General features: G+C 31.8%; 3 protein-coding genes across 3 annotated transcripts; 1 reads left to right on the top strand and 2 right to left on the bottom strand.

Annotated features, from left to right (window-relative positions):
* Positions 1–4,989: 4,989 nt before the first annotated feature.
* LOC109156846 (signal recognition particle 14 kDa protein-like) lies at positions 4,990–8,541 on the bottom strand. Its single transcript, XM_019304706.1, has 4 exons — positions 8,402–8,541; positions 7,308–7,401; positions 7,103–7,212; positions 4,990–5,447 (listed from the first exon to the last, which is right to left on the bottom strand). Exons 1-4 carry the CDS (start codon positions 8,402–8,404, stop codon positions 5,274–5,276), a joined length of 381 nt encoding a protein of 126 aa, XP_019160251.1. The 5' UTR covers positions 8,405–8,541; the 3' UTR covers positions 4,990–5,273.
* Positions 8,542–13,286: 4,745 nt separating this feature from the next.
* LOC109156732 (basic leucine zipper 63-like) lies at positions 13,287–13,784 on the top strand. The gene has a single exon (XM_019304567.1). The coding sequence runs from the start codon at positions 13,287–13,289 to the stop codon at positions 13,782–13,784; it is 498 nt and encodes a 165-aa protein (XP_019160112.1).
* Positions 13,785–16,284: 2,500 nt separating this feature from the next.
* On the bottom strand, positions 16,285–19,703 carry LOC109156845 (trigger factor-like). The gene is made up of 8 exons (XM_019304705.1): positions 19,480–19,703; positions 18,912–19,006; positions 17,921–17,961; positions 17,505–17,590; positions 17,226–17,334; positions 17,080–17,093; positions 16,760–16,861; positions 16,285–16,615 (listed from the first exon to the last, which is right to left on the bottom strand). The coding sequence occupies exons 1-8, from the start codon at positions 19,525–19,527 to the stop codon at positions 16,505–16,507; spliced, it is 606 nt and encodes a 201-aa protein (XP_019160250.1). The 5' UTR covers positions 19,528–19,703; the 3' UTR covers positions 16,285–16,504.
* Between the last annotated feature and the right edge of the window lie 166 nt (positions 19,704–19,869).

Genomic DNA, 19,869 nt, shown 5'->3' with positions numbered 1-19,869 from the left:
AGTAGATAAGCGTAGAATATGTACACTTGTTTTTATATATCTAAAATCCGCCACTTTTGGGTATTTTTTTATACACTCTGATTTTTGTTTCATTTCATCAACATTATTCATAGAATGCTTTTTTGGGAGGTGGTATGATTTCGAAAGCAAAGGTCTCGAGAATTAAAAATAAAATGATGGTTACATGTTATCTAATCTGCACATTTATTGACTTCTTTATGAATATAACTAATCGAATAAAGTAAATTTTTACTGAAAAAATATCAAATAATGTTAATAAGTGGCCGGCTCATATCTGTACCATCACTCATAAACATGCATATATTTTATAATATATGTGAACTCTAAATGTGTACCCTATTATATGGGAAAGTAAACTTAAAAAATGTACAAACTGAAAAACACTAATGTTTAATGTAAATTAATTTCAAAAAAATAATAATTTTGACATTTATGTAAAAAAACTAGTTATAATACAAGCTAGCATTGCACTCTAATGTAGTAATGTCCAATTTAATATTAATATAATTTTTAAATGTGAAAGTTAATTATTGTAATATAAAATAAAATTAATTATTTAATATAATTAAAATGAGTATTTTTAACTTGGGATAAAAGTATTAGTAAAGATGAATATTATTATAAATAGTTATGATTGAAAATAAAAATCATGTTCTAACAATTTTCATATTAAAATAAACTAAGTCTTCTTAATGTGATTTTGATGACCATGGTGAGACATCATAAGTTATCTCTTTTTTTTTTTTTGTTGGGTGTAACATGTTTATAATAAGCTTACTAATGTTATCAAAGAATGATTCATGCAATGAAGATATAACGTACGAATTCATAAATTTTCCTTGTGTATATGATTGATGCCCCAATTGTCGTTATATGTTTTATATGAACTCTCACTTTTGCAAAATTTCATTGATATTTTGAAATACAATTTTTTTCTTTATAAGATTGATTAGATAGTGAATGTCTACATTTAAATTCTTAATGTGGAGAGAAATATTGTGTCATACATAATAGATCAACTTGTAATCAAATATATATTCTAATTAAAGAAATATAATTTTGGAATACACACACACACACTTTTTCGAAATTAATACTTTTGTTAAAAATAATATTTTAATTATTAATCTCAAATTAAAAATTAACATGAATACTATTAACTCTATTACAATGTAATATCTGTTCTATACTCTCTCAAACTACTGAAGACCAAAGAGATAATACCCCACCACCGGGGTTCGATTCTGTGACCTTCCCTCAAGGGGAGCCACAGAGGTGCCATCTTAGCACAAGGTGCTTGGCGACTTAATATTATTTGATAACTTATAAATATTATAAAATGTATTATAGTTTATAAATTTCATTTAATTTTTAGTCACTAAATTATGTTAGATTGATAAATTAAAAATTTATAAAAGACTTCTAAATTGGGTTTGCTCTTAATATTGAGAAACATTAAGATGTCTATGTATCCAGAATAATTTAGAGGAATCAATACTCATGTAGTTCTTTATTTTTATAATCATTTAAAAAAATAATTAGGCTTGCTCTTAATATTGTAAAAATTAAGATGCCTACGTATCCTCAATAATTTAGAGGAATCAAAGCCCTCGTAGTTCTTGGTACGTACCTCACTGGATTAGCTCATTTTCATTCTTGATCGGAAGTACCGGCGGAGGTTGCACGAGAACTAGCAATAGGTGTGGCTTCACATGATGTATCCATGGCTAACCATTCACCTATGTCATCGTCTTCAATTAGTGCAAGTTGATCTTGAGTGCGTTCTTCGGCAGCGTCCCAATCTTTCTTCATGACACAAATTTTGATGGAATCCGGTGCCAAACTTGATCTTTTATCGTCTAATACTCCCTTACCAGCACTAAAAGCATACTCGGATGCCACTGTTGAAGCAGGACATGCAAAAATATCCTTTGCAATTTTTGACAAAATAGGAAATTTTGTTTCGTTTCCTTTCCAAAATGTTAATATATGAAAATCATCATTTATTTTAAAATTAGAAGACAAATATGTATATATTTCATAAGAATTACCATTACCACAACCCTTTGATTTTTTTAATATTGTTGAAACAATAGGACTATGCCACTTACTCTTACGGACAACAATGGGATCAACAGATTGTGGTGCATAAGTAGAAGAATATTCTTCATATAAACTTTTTAACAAATAAGAACAATCATCAATATACTTTTGAACACGTTAAACATAGTTTGGAAAAGAGCAAATACCAATTTCGGTCCCACAAGTATTAGTAAAATGACGGTTTTGATCCACATGTTTAATTTCTACCAATTTTCATCCACGACTATTGTTTTAGTACCAATTTTAATCCATGACTATTATTTTAGTACCAAAATTCATCACGTCGGTCACCCATCTATTTAAGACATCCTGAAATCTAAAACTTTTAAGGGCATTTTCGTCATTTTCAACTTAAGATTTCAATTTGAGCATAAATAAATGAATTTAAGCCATAAGATTGATCTCAATTCACAGTTCTCCTCCTCATCCTACCTTTAATTTGAGGAATAAAACTGTGAATTGGGACATATCTTATTGCTTAAATCCCTTTATTTATGCTCAAATAGGGATCCTAATTTGAAAATCACGAAACTACCCTTAATAATTTCATATTTCGGCATGTTTTAAATGAAGGGGTGACCGGCGTGATGAGTTTTGGCATTAAAACAATAGTTGTGGATGAAAATTGGTACTAAAACAATAGTGGTGGATGAAAATTGGTAGGAATTAAACATGTGGACCAAAACTGTCATTTTGCTAATTCTCGTGAGATCAAAATTGGTAATTGCTCTTTGGAAAATGCAAACAACTATAATAAAAATCTAATAAACCATTTAATCCATTTATACCCACATTTGGATCAAGAATAGCAGCTAAACCATAAATATAAGGAATATCACTAAAATATGATACAAATTTGTCTATCATATTTTGAACTAAACCAGACAAAATAGGATCTTCAATAAAAGAAGTAAGAGTACTAACAATTGCAATGCATTCAGTTACAACTAAATGAACATTAGGCTCATAAACTAAAGAAAATGATTTTGTAGCACTATCAAACGATTGGAGAATTGCACAAACATTACTAGCTACTTCCCAATGTTGAGTTGTAATTACACAAGCATCACTAGTTTGATTACTATTATACAAAATAGTTATTACCTCATGATATGGAGCAGTTTCACATAACAATTTATATGTAGAATTCCATCGAGTAGGTATATCTAAACTAAAATATCTTTTTATTAAACCATGTTGTGCACACAATATTTTAAATTCATCTTTTTTTGTTTTTTATTGTATCTAAGCCATTTAACACATTTTCTAATTGGTTCAACTAAATCACTCAAACTATGTAGTCCTTCTTGAACACATAAATTTAAAACATGAACACAACGTCTAATATGTAATAATTGACCATTAACAGGTAAAGGTAAGGTTTCAAGTAACAAATCTATAGATCTAGTATTGGAAGAAACATTATCTAAAGAAATTGAAAAAATTTTATTTCTTAATTCAAACTCATCCAAAACATTTATTATTCTTTCTTTTAAATTAAAAGCAGTATGAGATTCTTCCATTAATTCGAAACCAATAATTCTCTTTTGGAGTATCCAATTATTATCTATCCAATTACAAGTAACACAAATATATGACTCGCCTTGAGCAGTTGTCCAAGTATCACTAGTTAAAGCAACACGTCCATTAAAATTTGCAAAATAATTAACTAACATAACTTTTGACATATGAAAGCTTTTATAGATAACACGTTTTAAAGTATTTATTGGTACTTTTTTATATTGTGGTTGTAAAGATTTTTTAACAAATCTTTCAAAACGAGTACTTTCGGATTGACTAAAAGGTAATTCATCACCAATTATAAATCTACCAAATTCATCAATCATTGATTCTCGTGAATAAGTAAAAATACCTCTGCCGAGGGTAGCATACCCGAAAATTTGCGTTTGTCCTCTTTGGAGTTGTCCTTCATTTCTCATATTGTGGCAAGAATTAAAAATATAGGATTATAAGAAATTAAAAATATATAAATTGAAATTGAAAATTTGAGAGGTTGAAAGAAATTTAAAAAATAAAAAATAAATAAGAGTGGTAAAAGTTATAAAGAGTAAGAGGATGTATAGAGAATTGTTGTAAGTAGAAATAAGAGAGTGTATAATTAAAAAATTTTGTGTGATAAAAATGAATTGATAAAAAGTATTTATAGAGTAAATTTTAAAAAAAAAAAAAAAAAAAAAAAAAAAAAAAAAAAAAAAAAAAAAAGTCTTCCGCCAGACAGCCAGTGCAACGGCCAAATATTTGGCCGTTGCACTGGCCACTGGCCGAGAACAGGTAGCCTCTGCGGCCAGGCCTAGCCTAGCCTCCAACAGAGGCAACTTGCAACGTGCAACGGCCAAATTGAAATTTGGCCGTTGCACGTTGCAGGCCTAAGTATAATAACTAATAAGGCCAGCTGCCACAATGTGATTGTGGCAGCTGGCCAAAATTACTTTAAAAAAAAAAATAAATAAATTTAGCATGGTTGTGTTTGCTTGGGCCGTGCTCGGGCATGGGCCAATCCGTGTCGGGCTAAGATCTGAACCAACCCTTAACAAGTTAGTTCTGGTCTGAGCTAAATTCGGTCTAGATCCACTTTTTTCCAAGCTGGTCAAAGTTAATTCAACCTTGAATTAGCCTGTGGCCACCTCTAGAACTCTGTACTTTTAGAATTCGTCGAGAGCCAATCAACAACTTAATTCTGTTCATGAACATGGATACACATGACACTCGAGCAAAAATTATCATTAAATCATAGAGCTTTTTTTTTTTTTTTTTTGTTGTTGTTGTTGTTGTTGTTGTTGTTGTTTTAAACACCAATAAGCATTTAATAAAATAATAACTCTGTTATAATCTAACAAAAAACGATGAAAATCAAAATCATAAGCCATCAGTTAAGCCCTGCAAGATGCAACCAATTTTGCCAAAAGTGAAGTTAACAACCAAACACACCCTCAACAAAATATTCATGAATTTTATCCAAAAAATAAAAAGTAAACAACTAATAGTCTAAAACCTCCACCTTTCATTTAACCTGGATTCCGCAGAGTAGTAAGGATCGGAGAGAGTGGTTGTGTCCCAAAAGGGATAAGAAATCTTAAACCCTATTGTACAAGGCAAAAATGAGGAAAGAAACAAACAAATACTTTGATTCAAGAAGAGGCCTTGGGAGCAGCAGACCGCTGCTTCTTCGAACCATCTTGCTTCTTGTCAGAATCTGCAGCCTTTCTCCGGTCCTTCCTCTCCCTCTTCTTCAACGCAGTCATCTGAGCCTTCAACAAAATTGCGTAAGAAGCTTGAAAACGCTGGTGATCTTTCGCCCCCACCTATTTTCCAATCAAACCAAGTGCATGGACAGCGACAAGAAAAATGACATCAACATAACCTCCATAAACAGTTAAATGTGACAACAATGATGAGAGAATATAGTTCAAATCTGCATTGCAGCATCCACTTTAAAGGCAAGGCAAGGCATAGTATGGGCATTTTAAGCTATAGAAAGGATAAACCAAATGGCTTTCATTCATCTCCATCTAAATTGAGTTGCCAATTACACAAAAGAAGATTGGCACCATGTTAAATCCCAGTTCTCATCAAATACAACAAACTAAAAAGGAAATCTGTGCAGGTGGGCAATAAACTCAAACTATACCAGTCCACCAAACAAGGTCAGTCATCATGCAAGTGCAACTAGAAAGATGCCAATCTAAACACAGACCTTCAGACAAGAACAACATTACCTAGAGAGCACAGAAGTTCAGCAATTGCATTATAGCAGAGAAAATGGATAGTCCTGCCAACTATTTATTGTTGCTCTTTCACTCCTTCAAATGAATCAATCAGGAGGAAAACAGAGGGAAAAACAAAAAAACAAAATAGAAAACAAACAGGAGACTGAATTACATTTTAAACATTCAGAGCCCTACTATTAATTCAACCAGCATGATGACAACATATCTACTGTTGGAAATATACTTGGTGCTCCCGTGCTCCCAGAGCAACATGGTGGTCACATCCTACATGGCACGACTAAGTTGACCCCTAATTTTGTGTCAAATGCATAAATGAAATCAGCAGACATGCTGTTGTCATTATATTTGGACACCATGTTCATTAAAATGGAACTTCATTGCCATTTTTATATAGTGCTTAATGTTGATTTTATCAGAACTAAAGTTCACTTTGAGATTTGGGTACTTTAGACTTCTATTTAAAACTTCAACATCATTTTCAAAGAAATGTAATTATGTAAAAACATTTTGGTTAAGCCCATGTGCATTTTGGTTGAATTGTAGGTTCATTACAGAGTGAAGTGAACATGAAGGTAGACCTAAATGAACGGAAAGGCATAGAGAAGTTATACGTGAAGGCAAATTTCTTTATACATGAAGTTAGGAATAAAAAATGGGTGGGTGTTGATGTGAACCCAGAGCACTATCCTCAGTACACCTGGAGTTGTATGCCAACTGTCCACTATTTTTTAACTGGTAGAGAGGTGGAAAAATTATTATTTTACAGTAGAGAAAGAAAGTTCACTTGATGACTTGAATGTAAGCTGAGGAATAAAAGTAGTTGTATTGGGTGCCATTTTATGTGATAGAATAAGGTATTTCAGGAGTCTCACCAAATTTTCATTTCAAATCAAGCTATGTCAAATTCAAGCAGTAGAAAACCATAATAGTTAGAAGAATGCAGTTAAAGGCACAACACTTTCCATGCTACCTTTTAACTAAGGGCCTCAGAACTTTTAAAACAAAGCAAGCATGAAGCAGAAACCACTTATAATTATGTGAAACTTGTTTCCTAATTCTTATCCAAAGGGTACGGAGAGCTAAAGCATATTATTTTCCCCTTGACACATTAAAGGTTGGTTCTTAAGAATTAGCACAAGATGCAGAAAAGAGCTAGTTGAAATTTGCCATCCAATGAAAATCAAGCAAGAAGAAGTTCAAAAACAAAAATGGAGCTAAACAATTTTTACCATTGTAGAAATGTTCTTTTTCCCATCTGTTGCTCGAATAAGGCACTTATATTCAATTTTTTCACCAGCACTCTTCAGTTTATTCCGCTTGGCTTTAGATTTATCAGAAGCTGCATATACATGATGCACAGAGAATTTATTATCTTAATAAAATAAGGCAAAAAAAAAAAAAAAAAAATTCAGATGAACAGAGGCATTAAATTACAGTGTTTGAGAGTGACCCAAACAGAGCCCTTTTCTGTAGTTCGCTCAAACATGTTTGTAAGTTCATTGAGGAATGGGTCTGGCTGTAAACGTACCTAGTAAATTCAGTACAAAAGTAACCCAAGTCAAATAATGTGTATCTAGAAACAAAGATAACCATTCCCTGCTCACAATTTAATGCTAACTCTTGTTAATATTCAATATACAAATTTAGGCAGCACATTATAAAACTATGAAATGAATTCATCAATCGATACTTACATACAAATCAGCACCTAAATAGAATACATATTGGGGCAAAATCTTAACACACAGAGCCTTAGAACACATTACATGATAAGAATAAGTACCTTCTCTTCATTTCATAAATCCAAATCACAAGAAGTCTTGCCATGTCATAAGAGAAAATCTTATTATGTCCATACATAAGTCTATTGTAATTCTAATTTGGCATTACAAGCAGCCATCCTCCAACACCCTTCTAGCTGCAGCATTCTCAAATGTCAAACAGAAGCAAGACAATTCTCTAACTGGTATAGTGCATCTGTGCCCACCCCTTTCCTTAGATTTTACTGGCTTTATGTCATTGCTGTTTAATAGACTGTAACCCCTTTCCCTAGATTGAATGACTCTATTTCCTACTACCCCCAGTTCTCTGTTTGAAAATCATTAACCCAAATATTGAGTCCATTTCTCAATTCAATGTAGGGGGAGAAAGATAAAATGAAAACAGGAGATCTATGTGCCCTAAAACCTTCAAATTCCGTTCAAACACAGTGCTACCTTTATTCCAAAAACCCCATTTCACACCACATTGACACTTGAAAAGCAAACCCTAATCAGACTCGGTGCACACACTAAATATCGTAATGAAAGACAGGCCAATAGAATTGCGAAGTCAAATCCTGCATTGAGCTAATTTATTCTCTTTACACAATTTATCATCGACGCATCGAACTGATGCATTTTCAAATTTGATTACGTCTACAACTCATCGATTTACATTGAATGGAAATTCAAGACAGATTTATATACAAAATGAAAGATCAACATAGTTACATATAGCGTGTATATACACATCGATTCGAAGTTTACCATCTTCGAAGTGTTTCTCCGTAACGATCAAAGCAGTAGCAAAGCAGCCGATGTCGTAGAAAAGTCTTCGTCTGTTGCTTTTACGATCACCCGGAGAGTTTAGAGAGCTGGGGAGACACAGAAAAGACGGGGGTTTGTATAGGAAATAGGAATTTGGTAAGCTGACCCGATAAAATTGAAATTGAAATTAACAGGTCGACGACTGGCAAATTATGCCCTGGACCCGTGTCTACAATGAATTGTGGACACGAGCCCAAAACGACATCAATTTAAAAAAAAAAACGCGTCATTTAGTTAAAAAAAAAAAATCGCGCGCGTTTTGCCGTTAACGGCGTTATTTTTTTTTTTATTATGAATGTACAGTTATGCAATTATGAAATTATGAACACAGAGCTCTAACATTATGAACTTACAATTATGAACATATATAGTGATAAAATTATGACCATGGAGCTTTAAAATTGTGAATATAGAGCTTCGAAGATTATGAATGTACAGTTATAGAGTTATGAATCTACAGTTATGGAGTTATGAATCTACAGTTATGAGATTATGAATCTACAGTTATGGAATTATGAATGTACAGTTATTGATCGAATTATGAACAAAGAGCTCTAACATTATGAACTTACAATTATGAACATATAGTGATAAAATTATGAACATAGAGCTCTAAAATTGTGAGCATAGAGCTTCGAAAATTATGAATGTACAATTATGGAGTTATGAATGTACAGTTATGACGTTATGAATGTACAGTTATAGAGTTATGAATGTACAGTTATAGAGTTATGAATGTACAGTTATGGAGTTATGAATGTATAGTTATTAACATATAGTAATAAAATTATGAACATATACTTCTATAACAAAGTGATCTGAAATTAAAAAAAAAAAAAAAAAAAGGAAGGAGATAACATTGCCTAACGGCACTGTTACCCGTGTCCAGCAAGCATGCTGGACACGGGTCCAAGGCATAACGATTGTCGACGACTCCAGTGGGTTAACTCGATAAAAAATTAGTCATATGAGCTCAAAAACAATAAGCGATGGTCCAATAGGGGCTAGCTCCAAATTTAATGGGTTAGCTCGATAATTTATTCTTTATTAAAGAAGTGATGTAAAAGATAATATACATGAAATTTATATGTAAGTTTTTTTTTTTATAGAATTTTTTATCATATTTTTAAATAAAAATTTTAATAAACATATTACAAAAAATTACTTTTATAATAATAAATAATAAATAATTAAAAACTGTAAATATTACGAGTATATTGTACTGTAAGTATATTAATTATTTTTAGTTGGAATTTAGAAATAAAGGCTAAGATTATTTGAATGATTTATAAGTTTATATTTATTAGTGTAAATGTTTTATTGTACTAATTTGAAATATAATTATAATTTATATCTAATATTTTTATTTTTACTTTATAATTATAATATTATTAAGTTATGAAATTTATAAAATGTATAGTTTATAACTTTGTTTAATTTATGTAATAAATAAAATTTATATTACTTATATATATAATTGTATTAATATTAATATAATTTTACAAGTAAACGTATTAATTAATAATTGTAAAAATTAATAACCATAATATAACTACATGCATTTTATTACGTTCAAGTGAGAATCACTTTTTAGGTCACAATTGCAAACTACAACATAGATGCACATAATACATACAATCTACCCTAGAGTAGATTGTGTGCTTTCGTGTAGTAGATTGTTTATATTCATGTTGGGTATGGTTTTCATTTGATCATTAATATATATCTATCTCTCTGTGTGTGTGTGTGTGTGTGTGTGTGTGTGTGTGTGTGTGTGTGTGTGTGTGTGTGTGTCGAGAATTGGGATAAAATGAGAACAATCTCAATTAGAAGCGCGGACAAATCCAAAGACTGAAAAATAATGAAAAGGGGAAAAAATAAAAAATGCGATGACATTCTTTGTAATTTTATGTAATTACGAGGGTACATTTTCAAATGTTTGATAATGCATTCACATATAACTGAAAATGCATTTAGAAACCCTTGTGATGACACGGAGGATGAAGGTGTTGAGAATTAAGTAGTGCCTTATGTGCACTGAAAACATTTTTAAATGCACTGTCAAGTATTTCTAAATGTACAATTATAATTACAGAAACGCCGTTGTGTTTTTTCTCCTTTTTCATTAATTTTTAGCATTTAATCATCGTAGATTAATAAATCAAATAAGAACATAGTCCTCTGTAAAAAGTGAAGATTGATCTCATCCGCCCATCAAGATTCATCAATGATGGAGGGCTTTAGTAAAAAAATATAGGGATAAAGTACAAATAAGCCACTGAACTATTTGAGAAACATCAATTAAGCCATCGAACTCAAATAACCCCCAACTAAGTCATTGAACCCCGAAAAAAAAGAGCAATAATCAACATTTTTAACAGGTCAACTCCAGGTTTTTGCTGACTAGATTGTCAAATGTTTATTTTATTTACGTTTTTTTTATTATAATACACTACATACTAATATATTTTAAAGTAATTATAATCAAAATAGTTTTGTCCTGTCTAGATCTAATTTATTTATTTATTATTATTTTTTAAACAGAAGATCCAATGAAAAAATAATAATAAATAAATCAAATCTCGACAAGGCAAAACTATTTTGATTATAATTACTTTAAAATATAATAATATCCAAGTAGATAATATTAATATTATTAATAATAAGAAGAAACGTAAATAAAAGAAACATTTGGCAATCCAGTCAACAAAAACCTGGAGTTAACCTGTTAAAAATGTTAATTCTTCTTTTTTCTTGGGTTCAATTGCTTATTTGGAAGTTATTTGAGTTCGATGGCTTAATTGATATTTCTCAAATAGTTCAGTGACTTATTTGTACTTTATCCAAAAATATATATATATAAGATCAATTTTATAATTATTGAAAATTTTTAAATTTTTAATATTTATAAAAAGAACTCAATATTTTTTTCTTATTTTTCAACAACCTTTCACCATTGATCTACTCAATAACTCAAATAGATGGATCATATTAATATTTACTTTTTTACCTGAAAGCATGTTCACAAATCAACAGAAGAGTATTAGTAGGACCAAAAATAAAATAAATTCTCTATGTATAGTCCTTTATATAATAAAGCTATATGGTTTGGAAAATAATTAATGTTACAATTAATGCCACAACATCCTTTATTATAAAAAAAAAAAAAACACAACATTTAAAAAATAAAATAGCTATATATTATATAATCATATAAAAAATATACTTTTGAAAAATAAAATAGCTATATATTATATAATCATATAAAAAATATGTTCAATTAGAGTTTAAATTTACACATACAAAATTTAAAATTTGCTTTCCAAATGTAATTATCTGAGTTATTATTCGTATTGTGAAAATTATAATATAGATGAAATACAATTAAGAATAAATCAATGTAATTATGTATATTTTCTCTATAAGTTTATTTGAATATGCACATAATTAGAGATTATATTAACCATACAAAATTATAATTTTAATATAAATTTTAATTTTAATTGTAATTTTGTATTCTATAAAAATAATAAATACTTGACCAATGGAAGCTCAAAAATATTATTATATTAAATAATTTAAAATATTTTAGTTTTTCTATTTTTTATTTATATTTATAATAACGTAATTTTTTTCCGTGCATTGCGCGGGTGAATTACTAGTATAATAATAATACACTCTATTATTACTATAACTGTATACTATGCATTAATTACTATTACTATAATTGTATTATTATTACTATATATGTATGTGTATGTAAATTTTGGGTAAATATAATTTTTGTCTCTTAATTGTTGATTACTCCGTATTATGCAATTTAGTCCATCATTTTCAATTTCTATTACTACGATCTCTTAAATGTTTATCGTGTTATGAATCTAGTCTCTCAAATTATAAATATATAGTTAATCTAGTCCCTCAATTTGTTTGAGATGGAAGTTAGAAATCAAATTAATAAACTGTATTTACAATTCTAAGAATTAAATTTACAATTGAATAACTATATTGATTGAAATTGAAAATAAGGGATTAAATTGCATAATAAGCAAAATTAAGAGCCAAAAAAATGTAATTATCCCTATATTAAATTAAAGGGAAAGGGAAAATGACACTTTTTTCCCATGTGTTGTTTACTAATAACACATTTTCCCCCTGTGTTGTTTATGTAACCACTTTATCCCCTCAATTGTTTTTGAAGTGGTTATTTTTCCCCCTCTCCGTTAAGTAAGTGTTAGGGCTGTTAAATATGATGGTAAAAATGACATTTCACTTATTATTATTATTATTATTATTATTATTATTATTATTATTAATGAACGACCCCACCCAACACCCTAATATACAGCAGTTTGCAAACCAAATTCATTGCTAATAATAATAATAATAAGTCCCACCCAACGCCCTAATATACTGCAGTACTCCACGTCTAAAATGCACAGTTATATTGCAAACCAAATGCATTACTAAATTACTAATAATAATAATAATAATAATAATAATAATAATAATAATAATAATAACAATAATAAGTGAAATGTCATTTTTACCCTCATATTTAACATCCCTAACACTTATTTAACGGAGAGGGGGAAAAATAGACACTTCAAAAACAATTGAGGGGGATAAAGTGGTTACATAAACAACACAGGAGGAAAATGTGCTATTAGTAAACAACATAGGGGAAAAAGTGCCATTTTCCCTAAATTAAATTACTATAATACATTAATACATTAATATATGAAATTACCATATAAGGCCATTGTCCGTCTATCAAAGGGCCATATAAAAGGTGACAAATTCTGGGATTCGGAAAACGTGGAAAATGGAAAACGTTTTCACAGTGGGCGAGTCGATGTCACTGCCGCCGGAGAAGATGCTGAGCCGTAGCCCCTCCGAGCAAGCCTTCCAACGCTTCCTCCAGCTGGAAGCCACCGCCTCCGTCGACCACAATTCGTCTCCTTCACCTCCGGTAACCGCTGCGGTTTCTTCTCATCAACAACGGCGGCAGCCGGAAACCGACGCCGAGGAGTACCGGGAATTCCTCAAAAGCCGCCTCTATTTAGCCTGCGCCGCCGTAGCTTCCTCGCGTGGAAACTGCCCGGAGCCGCCTCGAGATTCATCAGCTGCCATAATTTTGCCTGAACGATTGGAACTGTCAATTGGTGATGATGAAGCTGAAGAAACTCAGAAGAAGATGGATGCAAAGCGGGAAAGGAAGATGCTATGTAACAGAGAATCAGCGCGGCGTTGTAGAAGAAGAAAGGAGGCCCATCTAACAGAAATGGAGGCACAGGTTTCTCAATTGACTCGTCTTTACTGAAGCGTTTGACGGAGGTAAGCCAAAAGCACAATGACGCAGCTGCTGAGAATAGAATCTTGAAAGCAGATGTTGAGACGCTAAGAGCAAAGGTGAAGATGGCTGAGGAAATCCTTAAGGGGGGCGTATAATTACCTATTGAAATATAACATGAGTTCTGAAATTATTTGATGTATTTGGTTTGCAATTTAGGTTCCGTTTTTCAGTAAAATAACTTCTGAAAAATATTTTATGAAAAATATTTTTCCTTTACCATTTTTTGTGTTTGATTCATTTTTTAAAAAACAAGTAGGAAAATAAAAAAAATTGTATATTTCAACATTTTAATTCAATGATATTGAAAAAAAAATATAGAAATCAGTAGGCTAGACTGGTTTTCCAGAAGTTTCTGGTCAGGAAACCATTTTAGATGTCAGTGGAAAAAATAGTCATAAAAAAAGATTTTACTATCCGAAAAATTGTCTGATGCAGTTGGAAATATAAATTTGAAAAAAATAAATAAATTCTTGGACTCTTTTTTGCTTGATTTTTTTTTTTTTTTTTTTTTTTTTTTTTTTTTTTTTAGAACCTACACTTATATAATTTGATATCCAAAAATAAGTTTTAGTTGAAAACATGTTCCAATAATCACAGAAAATTCCGTAAAGTTCTTGGTAGTGTGCTGTTCAAAAAAAATTATGTTTGACGCAATTTAAGAAAAAAATTTGATAAAATTACTTCTAGGCCTTAGATTGATATGAAAATTTTTGTGTATGTTCTAGACTTGCTGAACTTCATATCTGAAAAATTTGTTACCAAATACTCCCAAAAAATTTCACAATCTAGATAAAAAAATTTATGAATTTTCTGCCAATTCCAGTTTCATATATATATATATATATATATATATATATATATATAGAGAGAGAGAGAGAGAGAGAGAGGTCCAGGTGCGGTTGTGCAGTTAAAAGTTACAATAGAGCAATTGATTATGCTTAAATCAACGTCCAAGATTATCAAGATTTAAAAAAAAATAAAAACAAAAATGCGATGGCAATTTGGTAATTTTTGCATCTAGGTCGAAATTAAGGTGAGTGATTTTGTGATTAAAGTGCGTGAATTTTGTGCTTAAAGTGCGCGAGTTTTGTGCTTAATGTGAGTAATTGTTAAAACTTAAAGTGCGTGGATTTTGTGCTTAAGCTGCGTGAGATTTGTGCTTAAGCTGGGTGGATTTTGTACTTAATGTGAGTAGTTGGTAAAACTTAAAGTGCCTAGGTTTTGTGCTTAAGGTGCGTGGATTTTGTGCTTAATGTGCGTGGGTTTGTGGTTAATGTGAGACATTTTAAAATCTTAAGTGCTTGAGTTTTGGGCTTAATGTAATTTGTTTTGTGCTTAAGGTGCGTGGTTTATGTACTTAAGGTGAGTGATTTGTGTTCTTAAGGTGCTTTATTTTGTATGCTTAAGGTGCATGGTGATTTGTGTACTTAAGATGAACCATGTTAATGCTTACGGTGCGTCTAACCGCACGGGAAGCCTCACCCGCACCTGAACTCTTCCATATATATATAATTTTATTTTATTAAAATCTAACTATAATCTAATAAAAAATAATCATAACCCTAGTTTAATGTCTTAAAATTTTAGACTATAGAATTTAAATTATTGTTATGTATTTTGTAATGTCTAATGTTTAATGAACTATGTCTTATGTTAGTTATGTACCAAGTTATTTTTAATTATTTTTAGAGTGTACAAATGGTAAAAATTAACAAATTATCATACTAACAACTTAAGAGTAAAAAAAAAAAAAAAACCGCCTAGCCCGCGAGCCAGGGGCGGGCAGGTTGGGCCAGTAAAATTCAAGCCCGCAACCCGCCAGGCTTTGGCCCATCTCGCCCCGCCAACCCGTATTGACAGTTCTAGGCGCAAGGAGGGCAGGCGGGTTGAAAAATGACTTCTTCCAAAACATACCTATTTTCCTTTGATTAATGCATCATTTTCCATTGACCCCATTTTTCCCCCTCTTATTAAACACTGAAAACTCGAAAAACATTTTCCTGAAGTCATTTTCTATGTTTCCAAACGCATCATTGTTTCGTTAAGGACATTTTTTATGTTGTGGAAAATTACAGTTTTCGTCCTTAAATTATAAGATAATTGTAGAATTCGTCCCTAAGTATTGGTCATACTCACTTTCCGTCTCTAAGTTATCATTGATGTTGTACTTTTCGTCCCTGAGATATCATTGATGTTGCACTTTTCGTCCCTTTACTAATAAAACATTAAGGACGAAATTTACCGTTTTAGTATAACTCAGGGACAAAAAGTGAGCACGAAAGGACCAAAAGTGCAACGTCAATGATAACTTAGGGACAAAAAGTAAGTATTATCAACACTTAAGAACGAATTCTACAATTACTCTATAACTTAAGGACGAAAATTGTAATTTTTCATTTATGTTATATTAATCACTTTTGAAAAGAGTATTGCAGAGACAAAAAAAGAGTATGAAATTGTAGCAATCCTCAAAAAGCAAATAATGATCATAACAAGAATGGAGACAAGGGTTACTAACCCAATAGGGGAACCAAAAAAAAAAAGTTATTGATCAACAAGAAATATTTAAAAAAAAAAAAAAAAAAAGAACTTTAATTGAAAGGTAATTTCTACCATAAGAAGTAGTGTAATATTTTTGGACCCAGAATTCACAAAATTGAACTGAAAAGCCATAATCCAAAGTGTAATTAAAGCTTCAGAGTTGCAGTAAATCTGAATGGATTACCAGGCACAAATAAGGCTTCAAGCTCTTCAAAACTCTGCTCAATGCTCAAGTTCTTGCCAACTTTTAGACCTTCCTGGAAATAACCAACATAATGTATTATTCATAATGTCACTCCTCGCAAATTGTTGATGAACGAAACCAGAAGAAACAGCATATAAGATGTTTATGAATGCATGCACGAAATACACAAACCGGGAAAACCAAAACTTATACCAACCTTCTCCACGTATTCACCAATAGTCAAGTTGATCACTTGCTTGATAACTCGGTTATAAACGTCCAAATGTCCAAGAACTTCCAAAAGAACGCTTCTTGGTATCTGTAAAGTGCACGTACCAAGCATAAATGTCAAAGTTTCTCTTGCGGCATTGAATACAAGTAAACTCACGAATAGCTTCTTCAATGATTTATTGCATACAACAATAATACAATATGTTCTGCAGCCTAACCATGGCAGTAAGGGACAAAGTTTCTGTATAGAGAAGCAAATAAAACACAGAATTTGGTGTAGATGAAGAAGTCAATTAAGGAACTTACATTCGGAGTCTTCCCTGAGTGATTCCACGTTATTTACAGAAAAACATCATGGCCGAAACAAAGATCACATATAATGTTAAGATTAGCTAATAGGAATTTCCTCGAAAGGAAGTGAAGAATTCAGAGGTGTAGATAGAAAGGCTTACCTCCTTTTACTCTCCGAAATCCTGGAATAGGCGGAGCTTCAGCAACCATTTTTGAGAATACATCATCGAAAATTTCTTGAGTTTTGCTCCCCGATACATCAACTGTAATCTGTAATCATGCCTAGAACTCTCAAGATCACTACCAATAATTTACCATATTTATAATCACGAAGAAGATGAGTTTGGATCATTCATTAGAGTCAGTTCAAGAATAATCCCCGGTGTCTGGTGAGGGGTATCCTTCAAAATATTGACACCAAAAAATGGTTAACTTCTCACCTTTAGCTCATTAGAACTGTCAGTAACACTTGTACTGACAGAGAATTCTTCATATTGCACAGTGGAAACTTCAGCATCTTCCAAACCTAAGTAATGGAGAAGAATGTTATGTTCATGGTGGCAAAAATGTTAGGATCAAGCGTTTACCACTAAGCCAGAAGTTATAACTCGTAGCGAATACGCAACTTTATTTCCTTATACCCTCGTAGCAAAAATGCAACTTTATTTCCTTATAACACCATCACATTTTCGAGAGGCAGGGTGCTGGACTCTGCACCTGCCAGTCTTAACTGCACAGTTTTTGCTCTTCACATTTTCAAGAGGCAAGGTGCTGGAGTTAGCCCTTCACCGGCCTCCGCCCAATAAAAACAAAATATTTTGTCACAACTTAAAAAAAAAATTGACCTGTTTTTTACCTGATGTTATAGCTTGAACTGCAGGAAAGTTGGTACAGATCCTAAAAGCAGAGAAAACAATATAATCAAGAAAAGGGTTTTTTTTTTTTTTTTTTTTTTTTTCTGCTGTCACTTCTCTAATACCCCCACCAAAAAATGCACAATAGGAAAATGTTACCCAAGGCAACACCTCCATTTATAACAACTGATAAAGTTTATTAAAAAATAAGGACCGCCCAGAGAAAGAAATCCCTAGACCTTTGATGCAAAAAGAGCAATACTAACTGATGAACTTTACAAGACAAATATAAACAACACACATCTCATTCTGAAGCAAATGGCCACAAAATTCACTTCAAGGAAACACTACTCCATCATTTACGAACACACAGTTTAAGAAAGACCACTATTCGGTGATTTACTAATACAGGGCTTGAGCCCGCATGGGCAGCTCAGTTGGTCACAGGGGTGAAGTTTGGAAGAATGATCTGGGATCGAGTCTCACCAGCGGCAGTGTGAGAGCAACCTCTCAAAGTGAGGGGGGGCTCCTTGTGCGCAGTAAGCAAAGGTCTAGCCTCTGTGTTCAGCTGGGTTACCATGATTTACATCCTCCCAGATGCTTTGTCGGGCCGGGGCCCTTGGGGTTGGGCAACATTTTGGGAACAACAACTAATGCAGGGCTTAAACCGTTTCATGTTTTCTAATTGATTCTCAAAGTGAGGGGGGGCTCCTTGTGCGCAGTAAGCAAAGGTCTAGCCTCTGTGTTCAGCTGGGTTACCATGATTTACATCCTCCCAGATGCTCTGTCGGGCCGGGGCCCTTGGGGTTGGGCAACATTTTGGGAACAACAACTAATGCAGGGCTTAAACCGTTTCATGTTTTCTAATTGATTCTAAAACACTTTCATCAACTATAGCGCACAAAAAGCTTCTTATTTCTGTATGAAAGCTTACAAGTTCAAAAAATTTAACCAAATAAATTACCCCAAAAAACAAAACTTGAAATACCATACCTCAATGAATCATATTGAATCCTAAGGGCTAAAAACTTTCTTCCAAATGAATTATATGGGACCAAGATATCTTTGCATTGCACTTGACCTGTAATCTGCAGTAAAACTAAACACACTTCTCAACCTCCTAGTTCCCAAAGTCAATCCATACAAAAAAAATTATAAACATTTGGTTTAATAACATTGCAGTATAAACATTCTTAAACAGAATTCCCAAGAATTGATCTTTACAAAGCACCAGAATCAACAATTATAACAATCATAATCAGAAATATAGTATTACCATATTCTTTGTAGTCCAATTACTGAAATCCCCCAAATAATTAAGTAAAATATATGAAAAAGTAAAAAAAAAAAAAAAAAAAAAATCTATTTGTATCTAATTCTTTGTATAAAACTTCTGTGATATTTGTCATTAGCTTCCCTGGTTACACTAAATTGATCAAATAAAGTCACAGATAATTTACATAATATACAATGAATTATCTACTTGATAAAAATTTATTAAAAACAAAACAAACACACACACCCAAAGCTAAGAAAGACAGGAAAGTTGGGTTTTTTTCACCTTAGGGTTTAAAAGAAAGAAGTGAGCTCCCGTGTTAACGGCTAGCATTTTCCTTTCCTTATCTTCCTTTGCTCTTCTTCTTCTTCTACTTGTCAATGGCTTCTCTTTAAATATACAGAAGACAGATACGATTTTTTGGACCAAACTACCCTTGCAGGGATAATTAATTGGGAAGAAACACTCTCAGCAGTTCAAATAATGATAAAAGTACAGCTTACTCTTTCACATATTTAGGAAGATTTACTTTCCCAATGAAGCAGTTTTAAATTTTCAGACTAGTTATCCATCTAGCCAAAGTATTAGTGACTGTGTTAGTGGAAATTCATGGCTACACTCAAAATTTTTTTATTCATAGTTTAGATACTACAAATGTAAATTTTCTTTATTTAT

This window comes from Ipomoea nil, unplaced genomic scaffold (assembly GCF_001879475.1).
Source record: "Ipomoea nil cultivar Tokyo-kokei standard unplaced genomic scaffold, Asagao_1.1 scaffold2759, whole genome shotgun sequence".
In the NCBI taxonomy this organism is placed as follows: domain Eukaryota; kingdom Viridiplantae; phylum Streptophyta; class Magnoliopsida; order Solanales; family Convolvulaceae; genus Ipomoea; species Ipomoea nil.
This window is presented reverse-complemented; position numbering and strand designations above follow the sequence as displayed.

Bases quoted from the DNA above. Each gene is read 5' to 3' on its own strand.
- LOC109156732 (XM_019304567.1), top strand. From the start codon at position 13,287: ATGGAAAACGTTTTCACAGTGGGCGAGTCGATGTCACTGCCGCCGGAG.
- LOC109156846 (XM_019304706.1), bottom strand. The intron at 7,213-7,307 runs GTAATTTAATGC...ATGTATATGCAG, and splicing joins TTGGGTCACTCTCAAACACT to CTTCTGATAAATCTAAAGCC. The intron at 5,448-7,102 runs GTAAAAATTGTT...ATTGGAAAATAG, and splicing joins AAAAGAACATTTCTACAATG to GTGGGGGCGAAAGATCACCA.
- LOC109156845 (XM_019304705.1), bottom strand. From the start codon at position 19,527: ATGCTAGCCGTTAACACGGGAGCTCACTTCTTTCTTTTAAACCCTAAG. The intron at 17,591-17,920 runs GTAAAAAACAGG...TCCATTACTTAG, and splicing joins AGTTCAAGCTATAACATCAG to GTTTGGAAGATGCTGAAGTT. The intron at 17,335-17,504 runs GTGAGAAGTTAA...GCATGATTACAG, and splicing joins ACAGTTCTAATGAGCTAAAG to ATTACAGTTGATGTATCGGG.